This window comes from Xenopus tropicalis, chromosome 1 (genome assembly GCF_000004195.4).
Source record: "Xenopus tropicalis strain Nigerian chromosome 1, UCB_Xtro_10.0, whole genome shotgun sequence".
NCBI lineage: Eukaryota > Metazoa > Chordata > Amphibia > Anura > Pipidae > Xenopus > Xenopus tropicalis.
The window spans coordinates 206889783-206911416 of record NC_030677.2 but is presented as its reverse complement, the minus strand read 5'-3'; the positions used below and the strand labels follow the sequence as shown (position 1 = coordinate 206911416).

The window sequence follows — 21634 nt, the reverse complement described above, 5'->3', positions numbered from 1 at the left end:
CAGTTTTAATGGATTTTGCCTTTGTCTTGGGGAGACACAAGCACTACTAGGATTTGTTATTTCCTTGTAGAACATCCATGGTCCCTTTGGATATGGACGAGCGATATGAAAAGTGCCGGAACCGATGCCAACATCCTTCTTCAGGTCTACGGAGAGAAAGGAAAGTCTGATGAAATAAAACTGGACAATAACTCCGACAACTTTGAAGCTGGACAGGTCGACAGGTTCATGGTAGGACATTAAAATAAAGCCTTGTTTCTGATTGGTCTCAGTGAGTTAGTAGCCTGAAGCAAATGTTTAACAGTTATGCCACAATAAAAAAATGGAGACTTTTTATTTCATGGACAATTTGTTGACCCCATATTTGGAACTGAGATAAGGGAGCATGTTGGAATAACTGGGAGTAATTGGGTATGTCCTAGACCAGGGATCCCCAACCTTTTTTAACCATGAGCAACACAAAGATAAAAAATCTCCTGTGCCAAATAAGGGCTATGGTTGGCTATTTGGTAGCACCTTTATGGACTGGCAGTCAACATGAGGCTCTGTTTGGCAGTACAGGTATAGGACCCCTTATCCAGAATACTCAGGACCAAGGGTATTCTGGATAAGGGGTCTTTCCGTAATTTGGATCTCCATACCTTAAGTCTACTACAAAATCAATAAAACATTAATAGAACCCAATAGGATTGTTTTGCATCCAATAAGGATTAATTATATCTTAGTTGGGATCAAGTACAGGTACTGTTTTATTATTACAGAGAAAAGGGAATCATTTAACCATTAAATAAACCCAATAGGGCTGTTCTGCCCCAATAAGGGGTAATTATATCTTAGTTGGGATCAAGTACAGGTACTGTTTTATTATTACAGAGAAAAGGGAATCATTTAACCATGAAATAAACCCAATAGGGCTGTTCTGCCCCCAATAAGGGGTAATTATATCTTAGTTGGGATCAAGTACAAGGTACACAATTATTACAGAGAAAAGGAAATCATTTAACCATTAAATAAACCCGATAGGACTGTTCTGCCCCCAATAAGGGGTAATTATATCTTAGTTGGGATCAAGTACAGGTACTGTTTTATTATTACAGAGAAAAGGGAATCATTTAACCATTAAATAAACCCAATAGGACTGTTCTGCCCCCAATAAGGGGTAATTATATCTTAGTTGGGATCAAGTACAGGTACTGTTTTATTATTACAGAGAAAAGAGAATCATTTAACCATTAAATAAACCCAATAGGGCTGTTCTGCCCCCAATAAGGGGTAATTATATCTTAGTTGGGATCAAGTACAGGTACTGTTTTATTATTACAGAGAAAAGGGAATTATTTAACCATTAAATAAACCCAATAGGGCTGTTCTGCCCCAATAAGGGGTAATTATATCTTAGTTTGGATCAAGTACAGGTATTGTTTTATTATTACAGAGAAAAGAGAATCATTTAACCATTAAATAAACCCAATAGGGCTGTTCTGCCCCCAATAAGGGGTAATTATATCTTAGTTGGGATCAAGTACAGTTACTGTTTTATTATTACAGAGAAAAGGGAATCATTTAACCATTAAATAAACCCAATAGGGCTGTTCTGCCCCCAATAAGGGGTAATTATATCTTAGTTGGGATCAAGTACAGGTACTGTATTATTACAGAGAAAATGGAAATCAGTTTTAAAATTTGAATTATTTTATTAAAATGGAGTCTATGGGAGACAGGTTTTCCATAATTCAGAGCTTCTGGATAACGAATTTCTGGATAAGGGATCCCATACCTGTACAACTGTTTTTTATGCAACCAAAACTTGTCCCCAAGCCAGGAATTCAAAAATAAGCACTTTGAGGCCACTGGGAGCAACATCCAAGGGGTTGGTGAGCAACATGTTGCCCCCAAGTCATTGGTTGTGGATCACTGTCCTAGACAGATTGAGGGTACAGCCTCAAATCGGTCTCAAATCTGTCGTTTTGAAGTTGGGTTTGTAGACTGGTATGATTGGAGGTAGGAGGATTTACTGCTACATTTGATTCCCTGCCCCTGTAGTATTATGTCCACTATTATCTCCTTGAATAGCCAGGCCACAGATATTCTCCATACAAACTAACATTTCTGCTGTTATTGTAGATTGAACTTCCTGATCTGGGAACTCTGTACAAAATCCGAGTTTGGCACGAGAAGAGAGCGGCCTTTTCCGGTTGGCATTTAAACAAGGTGAGGGCAGAGGGCACTTGGCAGCTTATTACATATTTTATTTCATATTTTATTTGTGTGTTCAGCCTATTATCTGCCCAGTATGGCTCTGATGGAAAAGAAAAGGGAAACTCTACCTAACAAATGAAAAAAAAAAGAAAGAAAATCCAGTCCCAAAATTGCCTACATATCTGTATATCATCCTTTTCACTCATGAATTCCTACAGGTAACCCTGCTGAAGACACTTACCAAAGAGAAATATACCTTTAAATGCGGTCGCTGGTTGGACCTGAATGAAGACGACCATGAAATTGTAAGAGAGCTTCCAGGAGAGGGGCCACTTATAGACTCCGTCCTGCCTGGTGAGACCCCTGCGGCTGGGTGTATTTGCACCACGGGGAAGGGATAGTCACTTTAGTTTATATATACGGATCAATTTTCTATTAAGGCAGTGTAAGATTTAGCATTTAATGTTCTTTTACTGAGTTTAGACAGTTGCGGTAGGTTTTGTTGAAACAAGGGATTTTAAGACATTTTTGTGCAACGGTCCCCTTCCTGGTGTCTCCCTTTCCCCCTTCCCTGTACAACTCAGCGCTGCCAGAGAAAGTTGATATCACCATGAATTATCCATGGGAGGCTCACAAGCTGTTCTATCTGAATATTGGATTCTCGGGGGCGATGTGGGGTGAACATTGTCACATTGTGCTCAAATGAACCTGAAGGAGTTCAGGGACCCCTGACAGATTTTAATTGCAATTATTTTGCCTCCACAGTGGTAAAGTATCGCGTGACTGTGTACACTGGTACCGTTAGCGGGAGCGGCACCGATGCCAATGTGTTTATCTGTCTCTTTGGTGAACTCGGCGACACAGGAGAGCGTTTTCTCATCGAATGCAAAAACAATATGAATAAGTTTGAGAAAGGCAATGTGAGTATAATCCTTCTACAGGGGCAACAACCAGTTAATACAACTGCGTACAACATACAAGCAGGAGAAACTGACCTTCTCCCTAGGGAGCATAGCAAAGAAACTTGGAATCATCTCTCCCTACTATACCTGCTATCCTACAGCCACCGTTGGATAGTAGCAGTGGGGGGATAATAGCCTCTGGGAAGGGACTGGGGCTGTGGGATAGCAGGTATAGTAGGGAGAGATGGTGCCTATAGTAGCAGTGGGGGGATAATAGCCTCTGGGAAGGGACTGGGGCTGTGGGATAGCAGGTATAGTAGGGAGAGATGGTGCCTATAGTAGCAGTGGGGGGATAATAGACTCTGGGAAGGGACTGGGGCTGTGGGATAGCAGGTATAGTAGGGAGAGATGGTGCCTATAGTAGCAGTGGGGGGATAATAGCCTCTGGGAAGGGACTGGGGCTGTGGGATAGCAGGTATAGTAGGGAGAGATGGTGCCTATAGTAGCAGTGGGGGGATAATAGCCTCTGGGAAGGGACTGGGGCTGTGGGATAGCAGGTATAGTAGGGAGAGATGGTGCCTATAGTAGCAGTGGGGGGATAATAGTCTCTGGGAAGGGACTGGGGCTGTGGGATAGCAGGTATAGTAGGGAGAGATGGTGCCTATAGCAGCAGTGGGGGGATAATAGTCTCTGGGAAGGGACTGGGGCTGTGGGATAGCAGGTATAGTAGGGAGAGATGGTGCCTATAGTAGCAGTGGGGGGATAATAGTCTCTGGGAAGGGACTGGGGCTGTGGGATAGCAGGTATAGTAGGGAGAGATGGTGCCTATAGTAGCAGTGGGGGGATAATAGCATCTGGGAAGGGACTGGGGCTGTGGGTTAGCGGGTATAGTAGGGAGAGATGGTGCCTATAGTAGCAGTGGGGGTAATTATCCATCCTGTAATAATTGCAGGCTGATGACTTTATTATTGAAGCGGTGACCCTGAAGCAGGTGAAAAGAGTGCGGATCGGACACGATGGGAAAGGAGGAGGCTGTGGTTGGTATATGGACAAAGTTGTAGTGAGAGAAGATGGGAAACCGGAGACAGAGGCTATTGAATTTCCTTGCAACAGGTACAGGAACCAGCCAGCTATTTGGATGTTAATGGGTCGGGCAGTAGGTGAATGCACTGTGCTTGCATCTAAAGTCCTATATATAAATTAAGACCTTTGCCTTTGTTTCCCATAAAGGTGGTTTGACAGAAATGAGGATGACGGTCACATCATTAGGGAGCTGGTTCCCGCCGGAGACTCTCAGAATCTGAGGAGTATGTTCCATTTGTAATTATTTGTGTCCTTATTGACTTCAACCTGCCTGTGCCAACGTTACACTGGAGGTGGCAGCGCTAGGGGGCTATGTAATAAAATTCACTTTCCCAGGAGTAGTAACCCATCAGCAGGTAGCATTTGCCGGTAACCTGTTTAAAAAGCAAATATGTTATTGGTTGCTATAGGTTACTGCTCCTGGGCAAACTTAGCGCCTTTTATTACAGATAGGGGATAGTTTCCAAAATTCTATGTGATACCACCACTCCCTTGCTGTGCAGACAGCCTCCATGTTATCCATTCAGACTGGAGGAAAGGAGATTTCACCATAAGCAAGGAAAAGGGGTTCTTTACTGTACACTTGTATGCTCCCTTAATTTCTCCCCAAGACTCTCCCAAATGCCATTATTAAATCAGGATTATAATAAATGCCGAGATTCCAATGGTTTCCCACCCAAATAATACCCATCTCTTTTTCCCTGCACCGGGCAGGTATCAGCTATCACTTTCAGATCAAAACGGGGGACGTCAGCGGAGCCAGCTCAGATTCCAGGGTCTTCGTCAAGCTCTACGGAGAGAAGGGGGACACCAACAAGCAGTTCCTGCTGGTGTCCGATAACGACCTGGCGGATAACTTTGAGAGGGGCCGAGTGGATAATTTCACCATAAATACCATCGATATAGGGAAGGTGAGGAGGAGATGGGCATCTCTGAACCAGAGGGGCATTTGGTTGTGTATCATGGGGTATTGTCTAAACTTAAACTGCAGGCAAAATGCACTGTAACCATGGTAATGCAATGATGTTCAGAATTATATACAGTTTTTTTTGTGCAGCTACCAGGTTTGGAATTTGCTAGGGTGTAAACAGCCTAGCAACCATCCACCTTGAACTTCAGAATAACAATCTTTGTGTTTTCTTGACAGATCAATAAGCTGTTGATTGGCCATGACAATGTAGGGATTCGAGCGGGTTGGTTCCTGGCCAACGTTGTGGTTCAGGTCCCCGCCCATGGCAAGGAGTACATGTTTCCCGTTAACCGCTGGCTGTGCAAAGACGAGTGCGACGGCAAGGTGGAGGTGGAAGTGTACGCTAGCGAGGTGAAAAGCATTGAGAAAAGTAAGTATAAAGGGCACAGTAATTCCCTATTGTTTCCCATAAGCCCCTGTATTTCATGCAGTGAAACCCAAATTATTCCACTTTCTGTTGTTTTGCCCTAGTGGTAAATTATGAAGTGGTAGTAACCACCGGCAACGTACGTGGATCTGGAACCAACGCCAACGTCTTCATGCAACTCTACGGGGAACAGGGGAAGACGGAGGAAACGTTTTTAAGAAGCCGTTCTAATGACTTTGAAAGAGGAGCTGTAGATATATTTAAGGTTGGTGGGGCCATTAGCCTGTTTGGTGGTTGAACAGATGGGTGTTTTGGGTAACAGCCCGTTCATAGTTCCCCTCAATACCATTCCCTTAGATCGAGGCCGCAGAAGTGGGTAAGATCCGCAAGCTCAGGATTGGCCACGATGGCAGCGGCTTTGGAGACGGCTGGTATTTGGAGAGCGTTGAGATCAAGCGAGTCGGAATAAAGATGATGCCTGTGGAGAAGCCGGAGAAGAAGAAAAAACCCAACAAGAAGAAGAAATCCAGTAAGGAGGAAGAAGAGGAGCTTCAGCCTCGAGAAGTGGTGGAGTCCTACAAGTTTGAGTGCAAGCGCTGGTTGGCCAGGGGGGAAGAAGATGGAGAGCTAGTGGTTGAACTTCTGCCTCTGGAGACTTCAGAAATAGAAGGTAAAGTCTCACCATCAGAGGATGGTCCTCAGTCTTGTACGTACCCCTCAACTGTGCGCCATGACAATATGGAGCATTTGGGCACGATGTAGAAAGGGTCTGCAAGGTGTACGGGATCCTTTGTTTCTTGGGCACCTTGCACCTCAATAGGCACATCGGTCATAAGGGTATAATAACGTAGGAGCAACCACTTAGTGAATATTGTTTTAAAGAGACAGTCACACCAGAATTTAAAATACAAGTATGGGACCTCTTATCCAGAATGCTCAGGACTTTAGGGGATTTCTGTAATTTCTGTAATTTGCCTCACCATACTTTATGCCAACTAAAAAATAATTTAACCATTAAATAAACCCAATAGGGCTGTTCTGCCCCCAATAAGGGGTAATTATATCTTAGTTGGGATCAAGTACAGGTACTGTTTTATTATTACAGAGAAAAGGGAATCATTTAACCATTAAATAAACCCAATAGGGCTGTTCTGCCCCCAATAAGGGGTAATTATATCTTAGTTGGGATCAAGTACAGGTACTGTTTTATTATTACAGAGAAAAGGGAATCATTTAACCATTAAATAAACCCAAAAGGGCTGTTCTGCCCCCAATAAGGGGTAATTATATCTTAGTTGGGATCAAGTACAGGTACTGTTTTATTATTACAGAGAAAGGGGAATCATTTAACCATTAAATAAACCCAATAGGGCTGTTCTGCCCCAATAAGGGTTACAATGAACTGTTTTATTACTACAGAGAAAAAGAAAATGTAAAAATTGTAATTATTTGATTATAATGGAGTCTGTGAGAGATACCCTTCCCATAAATTGGAGCTTTCCAGATAACGGGTTTTCAAATAACAGATCCCAAACTGTATATAAATTATATCTCTCTGTTCAACATGGGTGTAGCGTTGTACACCTCAGCAAAGCATATTTCTGGCTGGGTCCCATTAGTTCCTATGGACAGCGGTTCAGCCCAGTTGGTAGATTGGCTAGCCTTATTTCTCTTTTCCTCCAGAGAACAGCTACGAGGTCCATGTATTTACCGGTACCGTTTGGGGAGCTGGAACAGACGCCAATGTTTATGCCGCCATATATGGAGAATTAGGAGACACGGGAGAACGTCAGCTAAAGAAAGCCAACCATCTGAACAAATTTGAGAGGGGCCAGGTATGCCCAGCTTCATAATTCATCTTTGTTATTACTATTTTAGTACAGTGGTTGCTAAATGCAATACTTGTTATTGAGCTTCTTAAACTGCCTCTTGTCCAGCTCCAGATAGCTCATTGAAGGTGTGGGGTCAAGCAGGAGCTGCCTGGTTGTACCAGGGAAATATTGTTAGGCTGAGAATAGTAATAACTGGGGCATCATTTGCAGTGAAAAAAACAGGCAGAAAACGACATGTATTTAAGCTTCTAACATAAATAGAGATGTGGCTGCATTAGGTGTAATAGGGCAGCATGTTGGCGTCCCTTATCCTACCCCCTAACTTGGGCATCAGGGAGCACTGGGCTGCACAATGGGCAATAGGGCACTGTACTTACCACCTACCTATGCCAGGTGTTAAAGGGATACTGTCATGATGTAATTTTTATTTTTAAATTACACTGCTTACATAGCAAATAATTCCCTCTGCCATTTAACATTTTTTTCTTGAACATTTTATTCTTAAACCAACAATGTATTTGTAGCTGTAATATTGGTGTGTAGGCGCCATCTCAGTGCCTTGTGCCTGAGTCTGAGCTTTCAGCCAGCACTACACATTAGAACTGCTTTCAGCTAACCTATTGTTTCTCCTACTCCCATGTAACTGGAGGAGTCCCAAGCCGGACTTGGATTTCTTACTATTGAGTGCTATTCTGATACCTACTGGGAGCTGCTATCTTGCTCCCTTCCCATTGTTCTGCTGATCAGAACCTTCAGCACAGGGTACTAATAACAGCAATGTCCCAGATGCACGTTCTGGTTTGTATTACACTATCTATATAGGTGACTTTCCCTGGGCTTCTGACTCTTCTCCTTAACTCCATCTTCTTACAGGAGGATATATTCACTATTAAAGCTGTAGATTTAGGAGAGCTTAAGAAGCTGAAAATCCGCCACGACAACAAGGGTGCCAACGCTGGGTGGTTCCTCGACAGAGTAGAGATTGTGGATGAGAAGGACGACACAAAGTAAGTTGTCACGGAGCACAAGAGTGCCGAAACTTGTGTAACCTTTATTATCTGACAATAAAATGAGACAGCACAAGTCAGCAGTTGAAACTCCATGCCTGATGCATCACGCCACATCCTCAGAAACTGTATAGGGTTCGTAGAAGGTATATATAGTGAAAAAAGTACCTTCTATTGTAACATATAGGGATATTATAAGCCCCCGAGGAGTTCCTTATAATATATAGTGAATAAAGTACCCCCTATTGTAACATATAGGGATATTATAAGCCCCCGAGGAGTTCCTTATAATATATAGTGAATAAAGTACCCCCTATTGTAACATATAGGGATATTATAAGCCCCCGAGGAGTTCCTTATAATATATAGTGAATAAAGTACCCCCTATTGTAAACTATAGGGATATTATAAGCCCCTGAGGAGTTCCTTATAATATATAGTGAAAAAAGTTCCTTATAATATATAGTGAATAAAGTACCCCCTATTGTAACATATAGGGATATTATAAGCCCCCGAGGAGTTCCTTATAATATATAGTGAATAAAGTACCCCCTATTGTAACATATAGGGATATTATAAGTCCCCGAGGAGTTCCTTATAATATATAGTGAATAAAGTACCCCCTATTGTAACATATAGGGATATTATAAGTCCCCGAGGAGTTCCTTATAATATATAGTGAATAAAGTACCCCCTATTGTAATATATAGGGATATTATAAGCCCCCGAGGAGTTCCTTATAATATATAGTGAATAAAGTACCCCCTATTGTAACATATAGGGATATTATAACCCCCCGAGGAGTTCCTTATAATATATAGTGAATAAAGTGCCCCCTATTGTAAAATATAGAGATATTATAAACCACAGAGGAGTTCCTTATAATATATAGTGAATAAAGTACCCCCTATTGTAACATATAGGGATATTATAAGTCCCCGAGGAGTTCCTTATAATATATAGTGAATAAAGTACCCCCTATTGTAACATATAGGGATATTATAAGCCCCCGAGGAGTTCCTTATAATATATAGTGAATAAAGTACCCCCTATTGTAATATATAGGGATATTATAAGTCACCCAGGAGTTCCGTGACCATATACAGGCCATGGAACTCCGAGGTGACTTCTAATATCCTCATATTTTACAACAGGGGGTACTTAATTTATTATAATATGAGTCATGTGACAGAAATGACATCACTAAGCTCTGATTATAACTGATGACATCACTAAGCACTGTTTATAAGGATATAATTTACAGTTTGGTCCCATAGGGAAATGACCCAATTGTATATTATATACATATACAAACCCACCCCAATGAAATCATTAATCCTGATATGGGATTAAAAACGTATAATACATTACAGGTATTTCTTCCCATGCCAGAGATGGCTTGCTGTCGATGAAGACGACGGACAGATCGCCAGGCAGCTGGTCCCTGTGGACGAGGCCTTTATGAAGAAAGAAGACGAAGGGCAGGACCAGTCTCAAGCCACACTGGGTTTGGAACAGAAAGGTTGGTGCCCCCTTATTATCTGATTCCTGCGGTGACATTACTTTCTAAATGCTCTGGATACAAGTTGGTCGAACCCTTTGGGTGTTTAAGTACAGGTTGTGGGCATTCTAATGCTCTTATTACTGAGATTTTTGTAATGATCCAATTGGCTACAGATCGTGCCAGTCATCTTTATGTATTTTAATGGCTACAGTGGCCTGTAAACATTCAAATCCATGAGTTGAGTTGAGATAGTTGCCTCCGGCAGCAGCAATTGCGCTCTCTGCACTAGTGATGCGGCGTCCCCTGGACCCCCTGCAGCACCCCCATAGTTACCAGGGGGTGAATGCAATTGCGCTCTCTGCACTAGTGATGCGGCCTCCCCTGGACCCCCTGCAGCACCCCCATAGTTACCAGGGGGTAAATGCAATTGGGCTCTCTGCACTAGTGATGCGGCCTCCCCTGGACCCCCTGCAGCACCCCCATAGTTACCAGGGGGTAAATGCAATTGTGCTCTCTGCACTAGTGATGCGGCCTCCCCTGGACCCCCTGCAGCACCCCCATAGTTACCAGGGGGTAAATGCAATTGTGCTCTCTGCACTAGTGATGCGGCCTCCCCTGGACCCCCTGCAGCACCCCCATAGTTACCAGGGGGTAAATGCAATTGCGCTCTCTGCACTAGTGATGCAGCCTCCCCTGGACCCCCTGCAGCACCCCCATAGTTACCAGGGGGTAAATGCAATTGTGCTCTCTGCACTAGTGATGCGGCCTCCTCTGGACCCCCTGCAGCACCGGGTGGGGGGCAGCATCGCATGAGGTCCAGGGCGAGAATCACCCCTGAACCTAAATTATGGAAAGGCCCCTTATCAAGAAAACTCAATGTCCTGCGCTTTCTGGATAACAGGTCCCATACCTGTATCCCTTTACAGTCACTACTCCCCTAAGCCTCAGCCAGAATCATGGCACCCTAACAGCCCTGTACCCTATACCTGCAAGAACGCCCCCCCCCCCCATGACATATTTAAAGAAAAGGGAAACTTGATCAAGATCAGATTTAAACACTTGTCAGTACGAGCCCTTAAATACGAAGCTCCCCCCAAGCACCCATAATGCCAATAATAGGTTTCATTAAGAGATTCCTGAGCTGAAGTCTGGGCTAATTTCCTAAGCACGACAGAAATAGTTCCATCAATTAGCCGACGGCACATGTGACTTGTTAGCTGTAAATTATGTCTGATGCCTGGAGGTAAACAAAATTCCCAGCATAGAAAATCACTTTACTTTTTGCTTATAGAGCCGTTTGGCTGCATTGAGTTCATAGGATAAGGAAGATCATGGAGCCTGAGACACTGGAACCGTTACTGGGCTGCAGGCAAAGTTGCTTGAAGTTGTGTTTGGGTTCAGTTCTCCTATAAAAATCCATGGTTTAAGCTATGAAATAAATGAGAAGCTGCACCCCCACAGTGTCATATATATATTGTATATTAATAAAGAGCAAATCACTTTCTTTTATTCCAGCCAAATCGACAACTTACACAGTGACAATAAAGACCGGAGACAAGAAGAATTCTGGGACAGATGCCAATGTATTCTTAATCTTGTATGGAGAGAAAGATGATACAGGTACTGAACAAGAACATGGCTACCATTTGATATATAACAGATATATATTATATTGCCTGTCTCATACTGAATACATTATGGTCTGATGCAGGCGTCCTCAGATAGATCTGTTAAAGGGGAACATAAATGTCAAAACACATTCAGCAAAGGTTTAACTGATGTTCTTTATCATTTTTTATTTAATTTTTTAGCAGATATCTGCCCCCCCCAAAGAATGAAAGACATTTTCATCCAAGAAAATGTTATTCTAAGCAACTTTCCAATATTTATTAATGTATTGTCATTACTCTCTCCTTTAATGTTGAATGAATACGTTTCCCATAGCAATGATCTCATTCTGGCTGTAGTCTCGGAATAAAAGCACGAGTGGTGTATGGGCAGTTATGGGTATATAATGAGTGCCTGAGCGGTGTATGGGCAGTTATGGGTATATAATGAGTGCCTGAGCCGTGTATGGGCAGTTATGGGTATATAATGAGTGCCTGAGCGGTGTATGGGCAGTTATGGGTATATAATGAGTGCCTGAGCAGTGTATGGGCAGTTATGGGTATATAATGAGTGCCTGAGCAGGGTATGGGCAGTTATGGGTATATAATGAGTGCCTGAGCGGTGTATGGGCAGTTATGGGTATATAATGAGTGCCTGAGCGGTGTATGAGCAGTTATGGGTATATAATGAGTGCCTGAGCGGTGTATGGGCAGTTATGGGTATATAATGAGTGCCTGAGCGGTGTATGAGCAGTTATGGGTATATAATGCCATGTAGGTATAATAACTACATCAGAACCCCGGGCTGTTAGTGTCTGACCCATGCCAGGGTATTAGCACATGAAGAGTTGGGCACCTAAGGAGGGCCTGAATAGTGGGTGAGTAGGTGTGGGCACCTAAGGAGGGCCTGAATAGTGGGTGAGTAGATGTGGGCACCTAAGGAGGGCCTGGATAGTGGGTGAGTAGGTGTGGGCACCTAAGGAGGGCCTGAATAGTGGGTGAGTAGGTGTGGGCACCTAGGAAGGCCTGAATAGTGGGTGAGTAGATGTGGGCACCTAAGGAGGGCCTGAATAGTGGGTGAGTAGGTGTGGGCACCTAAGGAGGCCTGAATAGTGGGTGAGTAGGTGTGGGCACCTAGGGAGGCCTGAATAGTGGGTGAGTAGGTGTGGGCACCTAGGGAGGCCTGAATAGTGGGTGAGTAGGTGTGGGCACCTAAGGAGGCCTGAATAGTGGGTGAGTAGGTGTGGGCACCTAGGGAGGCCTGAATAGTGGGTGAGTAGGTGTGGGCACCTAAGGAGGCCTGAATAGTGGGTGAGTAGGTGTGGGCACCTAGGGAGGCCTGAATAGTGGGTGAGTAGGTGTGGGCACCTAGGGAGGCCTGAATAGTGGGTGAGTAGATGTGGGACATTATATACTATACTAAAAGTTAACCTAAGGTGAATCTCCCCTTTAATAAAACCTGAATTTGCACTGATTTTGCACTTGGCACCATGTTGGCGGTTAGGTAATGATGCCCAGGGAGCCAGGTTTAGCAGACGGGCCACTCACCAGTTGATCTGAACATCAACTTCCAGACTGCTCCGCTGACAGTTGGAGCTCACAGTAGACCAAGACCATAAGTCGGACCTTACTGGGGGTATTATCCTTGAGTTCTAATGGACGGTGCTTGATATTATTTCAGGGTTCATGAACCTCAAGGCTTCCAAGACCAACAAGAATAAGTTTGAGCGAGGCCAAACTGATGTGTTTACCGTGGAGGCCGTGGATATCGGGACTCTCGCCAAACTAAAAATTGGGCACGATAACAAAGGTAATGGCTTACAGGCAGAGACATTGCAATACGGGGCTGCTTTACTTTCCTGCTCCAAAGCTAATACTCATGTTCTACACATGGGATCTCATAAAAATCAATTAGCAATGGCCTACAGCTCCCAGCATCCCCTGAGAGCCTTTCTGCTGATGGTGGGAGGGAGTTGCAGTTCAACCATTCTCAGCAGCACAGTGGCAGATTGAATATTATAAGATAGATATTAAAAATATCTGAAAATGGGTCCTTTGGTAATTAAACTATGTTATTACCCCCCAATTAGGTAAATGTAGCCAGGGGTAAATGTTAATAATAATAATAATAAGGGGTAAATGATCTCTTTATCCTACCCTGAAATTAACTCGGAACCAGTCTGCACTTCATTGAACAGTTCAACTATACCTTCCAACATTACATATTGGCCCTTGGGGAATTTTAGGCTCCGCCCAGACCCTGCCAACATAATTGTAAGCCCCGCCCCAGGCGCAGATTTGCTCCCATCTGTAACATATTAGAAATTAATTCATCTGATTGAGAACTTCCCCTTTAAATGAAAAATATATATTTTTACTTATAGCGATTTCTTCAGTAAACAGTTTTTTTTAATTTTCCTTATTGTAATGTTTGCCGGCAAGCTCTGATACAGTATGGCTTTATGCTAGGGGTCATGCAAGGTAAGGAAAACATTTTCTGAGCAACATCGGACTGCGGTGAGATAAGGATTACCCGTCCTCATAAATCTCATACTTGGACTGCGGCTCTGGTTTATATCTGAGTCAGGTGAACGCTCAGCTCCTCTGCTGTTTCCATTACTTACATGGGGCAATTTTATCAATGGTTCACTCTGTGCAAGCTTTATGGAATTACTCAGGCAATGAGCAAACTTAGGGGGCTGTTCCTGCTGAATTGTGCTTAGTACAGGGGAATCCCTATGTGCCATAGTTTTATGGTATCTCTCTGTACAGGCTATGAGCAAACTTAGGGGGCTGTTCCTGCTGAATTGTGCTTAGTACAGGGGAATCCCTATGTGCCATAGTTTTATGGTTTCTCTCTGTACAGGCTATGAGCAAACTTAGGGGGCTGTTCCTGCTGAATTGTGCTTAGTACAGGGGAATCCCTATGTGCCATAGTTTTATGGTATCTCTCTGTACAGGCTATGAGCAAACTTAGGGGGCTGTTCCTGCTGAATTGTGCTTAGTACAGGGGAATCCCTATGTGCCATAGTTTTATGGTTTCTCTCTGTACAGGCTATGAGCAAACTTAGGGGGCTGTTCCTGCTGAATTGTGCTTAGTACAGGGGAATCCGTATGCTGCCATATTTTTATGGTATCTCTCTGTACAGGCTATGAGCAAACTTAGGGGCCTGTTCCTGCTGAATTGTGCTTAGTACAGGGGAATCCCTATGTGCCATAGTTTTATGGTATCTCTCTGTACAGGCTATGGGCAAACTTAGGGGGCTGTTCCTGCTGAATTGTGCTTAGTACAGGGGAATCCCTATGTGTCATAGTTTTATGGTATCTCTCTGTACAGGCTATGAGCAAACTTAGGGGGCTGTTCCTGCTGAATTGTGCTTAGTACAGGGGAATCCCTATGTGTCATAGTTTTATGGTATCTCTATGTACAGGCTATGAGCAAACTTAGGGGGCTGTTCCTGCTGAATTGTGCTTAGTGTAAAGGAATACCTTCATGGCTTATCTCTTCTTGCTTTCCAATATCTGATCCATGTCTCTAGGCACCTCGGCTGGTTGGTTCCTGGACTGGGTAGAGATTGATGCACCATCACTTGGTCAGCGGGTTAAGTTCCCCTGTGGTCGCTGGTTGGATAAAAGTGAAGATGATGGGACCATCGAAAGATATCTGTTCCCATCTGAACTGCAAACTGAGCAGTATGTTCCATGTAGGTAACTGCACGGCCTTAAAGTCACAGTACCTAACGCAGAACTATGGCTACTCGGCTCACAGACTGAGCATCCAGTTCTTATGAAGAGTAAACGCAAAGTTTCAATGAGAATACACAGATTGGCCAAGTGCCCTAGTCCAGTTCTCCCATTGGTCCAAATGGGATCCTTGGATTAATCTGTGCATGATGATAGGGCAGCTCAGGGGTAATATCCATCATTATCCACTTCTCTGAAACAACTATGGCCACGTTAAAGAACTAGGGGTTTGTGGGCTGTAGCAGAATTTATCTTACAAGGTATATTGTAGGGAGAGTAGCGAGAGTTAAGGTGGCCATACATGGTGCGATCCGCTCATTTGGCGAGGTTGCCAAACGAGTGAATCATCTCCCAATATGCCCACCTAAGGTGGCCAATCTCAGGCTAATATGATCATTTGGCCCTATGGCCAAACGATTGAATGAAAATGTTGGGTATATAGGCCTTTGGAACGGGGCCACATCAACGAGCCAATGTGGTCCCTGATCCAACCTGCCTAATTTTAGGCCAGATGTCGGTCGGGTAGGCCCATGGGGGGTGCCCATACACGTGCAGATAAGCTGGCAGATCGGTCTGAAGGACCAAAGTCGGTAGCTGAAATCTGCCGGTGTATGGCCACCATTAGTGTGAGGCTATTGGTACCACTTGTGCCCCAGTACCTTTATAGGCTAATTCTCAGTAGAACATGGCTTACATTTGACATCCAGACGTGACCCTCACCATTTAGCATACCCAGTGTTTAAATTCCTATTAATGGGACCCCAACACCCCATGGAGAATGTTACACCAGGCGGATTCTCCACCAGTGCCAGAAGGCAAACATTTCAGCTCTCCATGCCCCCTCCTGTATACTTTTTGTGTACTAATAGTATTGTGAGAGCCCCCAAGGCACAGCAGATGGGGGTGATACTCAAATGAATGAATAAACAATGGGGTTTTTCAATCATTGACTCTAATGTAGTCTTTTCTGATGCCCAGTTGTTCCGTACGAGATCACAGTCTACACCAGCGATATATTCGCGGCCGGCACGGACGCCGACGTCTTTATCGTTCTGTATGGCCGAGACGGAGTCTGTACCCAGCAGAAATCCCTGTGTGTGAACAAGAGAGAGCGGAGATTGTACTTTGAGCGAAACTCGGTGGATCAGTTCATTGTAGAGGTATCATTAACCTTCTGTGCTCCGTGCCCAAAGCAATTGCCTGTCCCCCAATTGGTACTGCCCCAGTGAGACTTTCCCTGGTGGTTTTCTGCAGGATTCAGGCTTCCTGTAATGCTGTATATTCTATACAGGTATGGGATCCCTTATCCAGAAAGTTCTGAATTACGGAAAGGCCATCTCCCATAGACTCCATATAAACAAATAAGTCTAATGTTTAAAAATGATTCCCTTTTCTCTGTAATAATAAAACAGTAGCTGTACTTGATCCCAACTAAGATATAATTACCCCTTATTGGGGCAGAACAGCCCTATTGGGTTTATTTAATGGTTAAATGATTCCCTTTTCTCTGTAATAATAAAACAGTACCTTTACTTGATCCCAACTAAGATATAATTACCCCTTATTGGGGCAGAACAGCCCTATTGGGTTTATTTCATGGTTAAATGATTCCCTTTTCTCTGTAATAATAAAACAGTACCTGTACTTGATCCCAACTAAGATATAATTACCCCTTATTGGGGCAGAACAGCCCTATTGGGTTTATTGAATGGTTAAATGATTCCCTTTTCTCTGTAATAATAAAACAGTACCTGTACTTGATCCCAACTAAGATATAATTACCCCTTATTGGGGCAGAACAGCCCTATTGGGTTTATTTCATGGTTAAATGATTCCCTTTTCTCTGTAATAATAAAACAGTACCTGTACTTGATCCCAACTAAGATATAATTACCCCTTATTGGAGGCAGAACAAGCCTATTGGGTTTATTCAATATATAAATGATTTTTAGCAGACTTAAGATATGGATATCTAAATAACAGAAAGATCCCTTATCCGGAAAACCCCAGGTCCCGAGCATTCTGGATAACAGGTCCCATACCTGTATAATATTGGGAAATTGTACTACTAGAATGTATTCATTGTGTGGTTTATATTGTTGTTATAAATAAAAGCTCAGCCATGGTTCCACGGATATCTAGGACAGCAATAACCTTGTATTATGTAGGAGAGCATGTAGGCATTCTGCTTATAGATTTATCTGCTTGATTCCAGTCCAGCAAGGTAATGTAAATAAAGAAAGGGTATTTTTGTTTAACGTCTCCAGTTCGAGCCTCTCCTCCTTGTACAGTATGATAATTCGCTGGCGAGTGAATAATTCAGTGCCGCGCAGACAACAAATGCTGACAAACCACGTCAAGGATTATCAGGCTTGGGAATGAAGGGCTGAGGCTTTGGAAACATTTCTGGCAGATGCTGAGCTAGTCAGACCTTCTGCTGGAAGTCAGAATTGCCTGAAACTAGCGAATCAGCATCTGGCAACAGCTGTCAGGAGAAGATGGGGGGGGGGGCAGGATGCCGGAGTGTGGCCCGCAATGTTCTAATGTGGTTTCTCTATCCTCGCAGCTAGAAGACGTTGGAGATATCATTGAGAAGATTCGCATTGGGCATACTGACAAAGGCATGAGCGCAGGGTGGCATTTAGACAGAGTGGAAATTCGTAGACTGCTGCCAAATGGAAAGGTGGGTGGGGTCATATGATCCGGATTAAGTGGACTGAACGTGTCCCATAAGGAAATATGCCCCATCATCAGTGTTGGACTGGGAACCCAGGGGCCCACCAGAAAACCTTACACCATAGGCCCACTCTCTAGACTATTTTCCCTCCTTTCCTCACCCAACCTCTTTATTCTCCCAGTCTCTTTTATTTACATGCTAGCATCTATTCTTCCATCTATTTCTCCTCTTTGTTCCCATTCAGAAATAGGGAATGACCACTGACACCTGGGCCCACCGGGAGTTTTCCTGGTATCCTGGTGAGCCAGTCTGATACTGCCCATTGTTGCTCATTGCCCAGAATTCACCTTAAATGGCACCTTTCTCTAACCAGCTTCGATGTGGTCAAGGCCTGAATCAACCTGTACTCAATGGGAGTATAGGAATATCCATAGCTAAACCTAAACCAATTTAAAACCAATCAGAGCACTAGAATGTTCACATTGATAGCTCAATCTCTAGATAATCAGATTATTAGAACATTCTAGGGAGAGAACCAAACTGTATCCATTCATGAATGTTAGAATGTTTGCAGGATTACAACAATGTTTCAGCCATTCAGGACATAAGAATGCTCACATGACAAGAACAGTTAGCCAATCAGATCATAAGAATATTAGAATACAGAGAAAATAAACTTCCAGCATTGCTGGAGCAACCTGTAACCAATCATAGTATTAGAACATTCCAAGGGCTAGATCAGCCTGAGCCAATGAGCACATTGGAACTTGTACAGAGCAACAACGTTTCGCTGATCAAGGAGTTAGACTATTAACTGGGACCAAAGAACTGTTGGCCATCAGAGCATTAGAATGCTTTGCCAGTCATTACTCAACTGGAGGAGTGACTTTGTATTTTCAAATTGGCACAGGGCTCCCAGACCGTAACCTTTCCGTGTGAGCGGTGGCTTGCCAAATCCGAGGATGACGGAGAGACAGTGAGAGAACTAGTGCCATCCGATATCTTTACTGAGAAACTCATGAAAGATGGGACCTTGAAACAGATTGAGATGGAAGTAGAAGACCCTCTGGAAAGTAAGATCAGCAGGTTGAACTACTCATGACTATAGACCTTGGCAAGGATTTTGAGGGTCAGCTAATGGGGGATCTTGGGTTTGTCTGAGGTGGACAGGCACGGGCCGTAGGAGTATAGTGAGGAATATCAATATAATAGGAACACCCTAGAGAGCTTGGATGAAAGAATACCCCTATTTTCTATTCATTAGCCTAGAGTGCCCTCCATCATTCCCATTGCTATTCCTATAGGGACCTGCCAGGATGAAAGATGGCTTTTGCTCTTCTTACACTGCTGGCAAATAACCAGCTGGAATATCATAGAGGGGGAAGCGGGAAATTGTTCTCATTCCAGAAGTAACATTTCCATTGCCGAGAAGGCAACTATAGATTTTTCCAGTCTAACTCGTCCTGGTATTGGACAGGAGCTCCCATTTTCTTTGCTGAGATTGGAATTTCCAATTATTTTACAGCAGAGAAGCAGGAAGAAGATTGCGAGGGCCATTAATGCGCACTGCGAGCAATCTCCCCTTTAAATCAATAATCTATTAGCTTTACACTGAGAATGTTCTACGTGTGCGCTAACGCCACTCACAGCAGCGCCCCAGTAGCCTCGCCGGCCCCTCCAGTAGCTCAATCAATAGGACACTTGTTTAAAGAGGAAAAATAATTTGAGTAGCTGCCATGCTGCTCATCAGAGGCGGCCCGTTGTGTTGTCATGGTTTCCTCTCAACTGGTCGATGGGGCCAAACAACTGATACAGGGTTGATAAAGAACTGCATCTTAGTGCATTCAGATATTTGTTGGGGTGGGAGATAGGATCGGCCTGAGTTCAGAATCCATTGATATTTATAGTTATTAAAGGGGAACTAAAGCCTTATAAAGAATCAGGCTAGAAATGTTGTATTCTCTATACTGAACTTACTGTACCAGCCCAGGGGTTCAGCAGCCCTATAACAGAAATGATCCAAGGTTGTTCCCAGCAGCTCCCCATTTTGGATTTTGGTTAGGCCGTCTTTCCTGTGTCGGTGGCACTGCACGTGCTCAGTGTGCGCGAAGCTAAGTTTAGCACTAAAATGGGTAATTTATCATTTTTCCTAGAATTCTCCTTTCCTCAGCCGGGGGCCAAGACAAACTGCCCTTTCTGCCCTAACTCAACAGCGGGGTCAACGCACAGACCCCTCATTTTTACATTTCTGATCATTCAACCAATCACTGCTTAGCTTTTACTTGCCTAAGTTCTGTTTATGAGCACTGAGCACCCCTTTAAGGAGGCCAGGGTTTGGACTGGGCCCCGGGACACCAGGAAAAATCCCAGTGGGCCCCGGCGGCCCAGACCCGACCCTTGTCGGCGCTCCCCACGCGCGCTTAGGGGGGGACGTCGTCGGGAGACCCTGCGGGGGGTTAGGGGGGCCCCTGTGGGGGGGTTAGGGGATGCGGCCGGCGGGGGCACCTGTGGGGGGGTTAGGGGACGATGCCAACAGGGGCACCTGCACCCCCCAGTCCGACCCTGAAGAAGGCCATTTTTCTTTCAGCCCACACGTACAGCATATCTGTGTTCACCGGCGACATCTATGGTTCGGGTACCGACGCCAACGTCTTCATCACCATTTACGGAGATTTGGGAGACACGGGAGAGAGAAAACTCAGCAAGTCCGAGACCAACTCCAACAAGTTTGAGAGGGGACAGGTAAGGGATTTTCATTTCTCAGCCTCATAATTTGCTTGGGGGGGGGCAGTGAGTTGGATATACTGAACCCCCAGAGTAATTATTGGGCAGATTTTACCAAGGATTTTGTAAAAATAATCATTAGAGATGCACCCAATCCACTATTTTTGGGTTTGGGCGAACCCCAAATCCTTCGTAAAAGATACGGCCGAATATGAAGCAAATTCAAATACTAATAATATAAAGGGGTTAAATAGAAGAACCCTTATGGTGACTGCAGGGGGGGTGCAATACACTATATAGAGCAGGGATCCCCAACCTTTTATACCTGTGAGCCACATTCAAATGGGAAGTGTGTTGGGGAGCAACACAAGCATGGATAAAGTTCCTGGGGGTGCATATAAGAGCTATAATTGGCTATTTGGTCGCCCCTATGTGGACAGGGAGCTTATAGAAGGCTCTGTTTGGCTTTACACTGGGTTTTACGCCACCAAAACTTGCCTCCAAGTCAGGAATTTAAAAATGGCAACCTACTCTGAGGCCCCTGGGAGCAACATCCAAGGGGTTGGGGAGCAACATGTTGCCCCTGAGCCACTGTTTGGGGATCACTGATATAGAGTATACAAGGGCTATACTATGAGATTTATTTTTCAGTAGCAATATAACAGGCTAATATCTACTAATGGGGTATATTAATATGGCTACTAAAAATAAATCTCACAGTCAGACTGGGGGTGCAGGGCCCACAGGGGCTACTGCTTCAGGGGCCCCTGCACCCCCCAATGTGCCCCCGCAGTGGCCTTCAAACCGCTGCCACAAGGGTCCCCGCCATCCGTCCGACACCCTTCCCTCGATCGAGCATAAGTGAAACTTACCTTAAGCACGTCGGGGAGGGTGACTGGAGAGGAGCACCCTGCGGGGATCAGGTTGGGGCCTGCTGGGGTTTTTCCCCGGTACCCTGACAACCCAGTCTGACCCTGCTCACAGCCTTGCCTTCACCTGGAACATTTCCACATTCTTA

The 21634-nt window shown here is 44.3% G+C and overlaps 1 protein-coding gene across 2 annotated transcripts in view; it reads left to right on the top strand.

Moving 5' to 3' along the window:
• The window catches only part of loxhd1 (lipoxygenase homology domains 1), a 99248-nt gene that overhangs the window by 63093 nt on the left and 14521 nt on the right, over nt 1-21634 (top strand). Inside the window, exons 16-35 of one of the 2 annotated variants that reach the window (XM_031894937.1) lie at nt 71-231; nt 2125-2211; nt 2418-2553; nt 2965-3119; nt 4054-4214; nt 4332-4408; nt 4899-5095; nt 5332-5524; nt 5626-5786; nt 5879-6191; nt 7205-7356; nt 8227-8360; nt 9734-9882; nt 11380-11484; nt 13153-13281; nt 15011-15175; nt 16194-16375; nt 17782-17898; nt 18803-18965; nt 20480-20634. In XM_031894937.1, coding sequence (XP_031750797.1) covers nt 71-231; nt 2125-2211; nt 2418-2553; nt 2965-3119; nt 4054-4214; nt 4332-4408; nt 4899-5095; nt 5332-5524; nt 5626-5786; nt 5879-6191; nt 7205-7356; nt 8227-8360; nt 9734-9882; nt 11380-11484; nt 13153-13281; nt 15011-15175; nt 16194-16375; nt 17782-17898; nt 18803-18965; nt 20480-20634 — 3092 coding nt within the window. Of the gene's footprint in view, nt 1-70; nt 232-2124; nt 2212-2417; nt 2554-2964; nt 3120-4053; nt 4215-4331; nt 4409-4898; nt 5096-5331; nt 5525-5625; nt 5787-5878; nt 6192-7204; nt 7357-8226; nt 8361-9733; nt 9883-11379; nt 11485-13152; nt 13282-15010; nt 15176-16193; nt 16376-17781; nt 17899-18802; nt 18966-20479; nt 20635-21634 lie in introns of those variants that run through there. The other variant, XM_018090855.2, reaches the window with a different exon arrangement.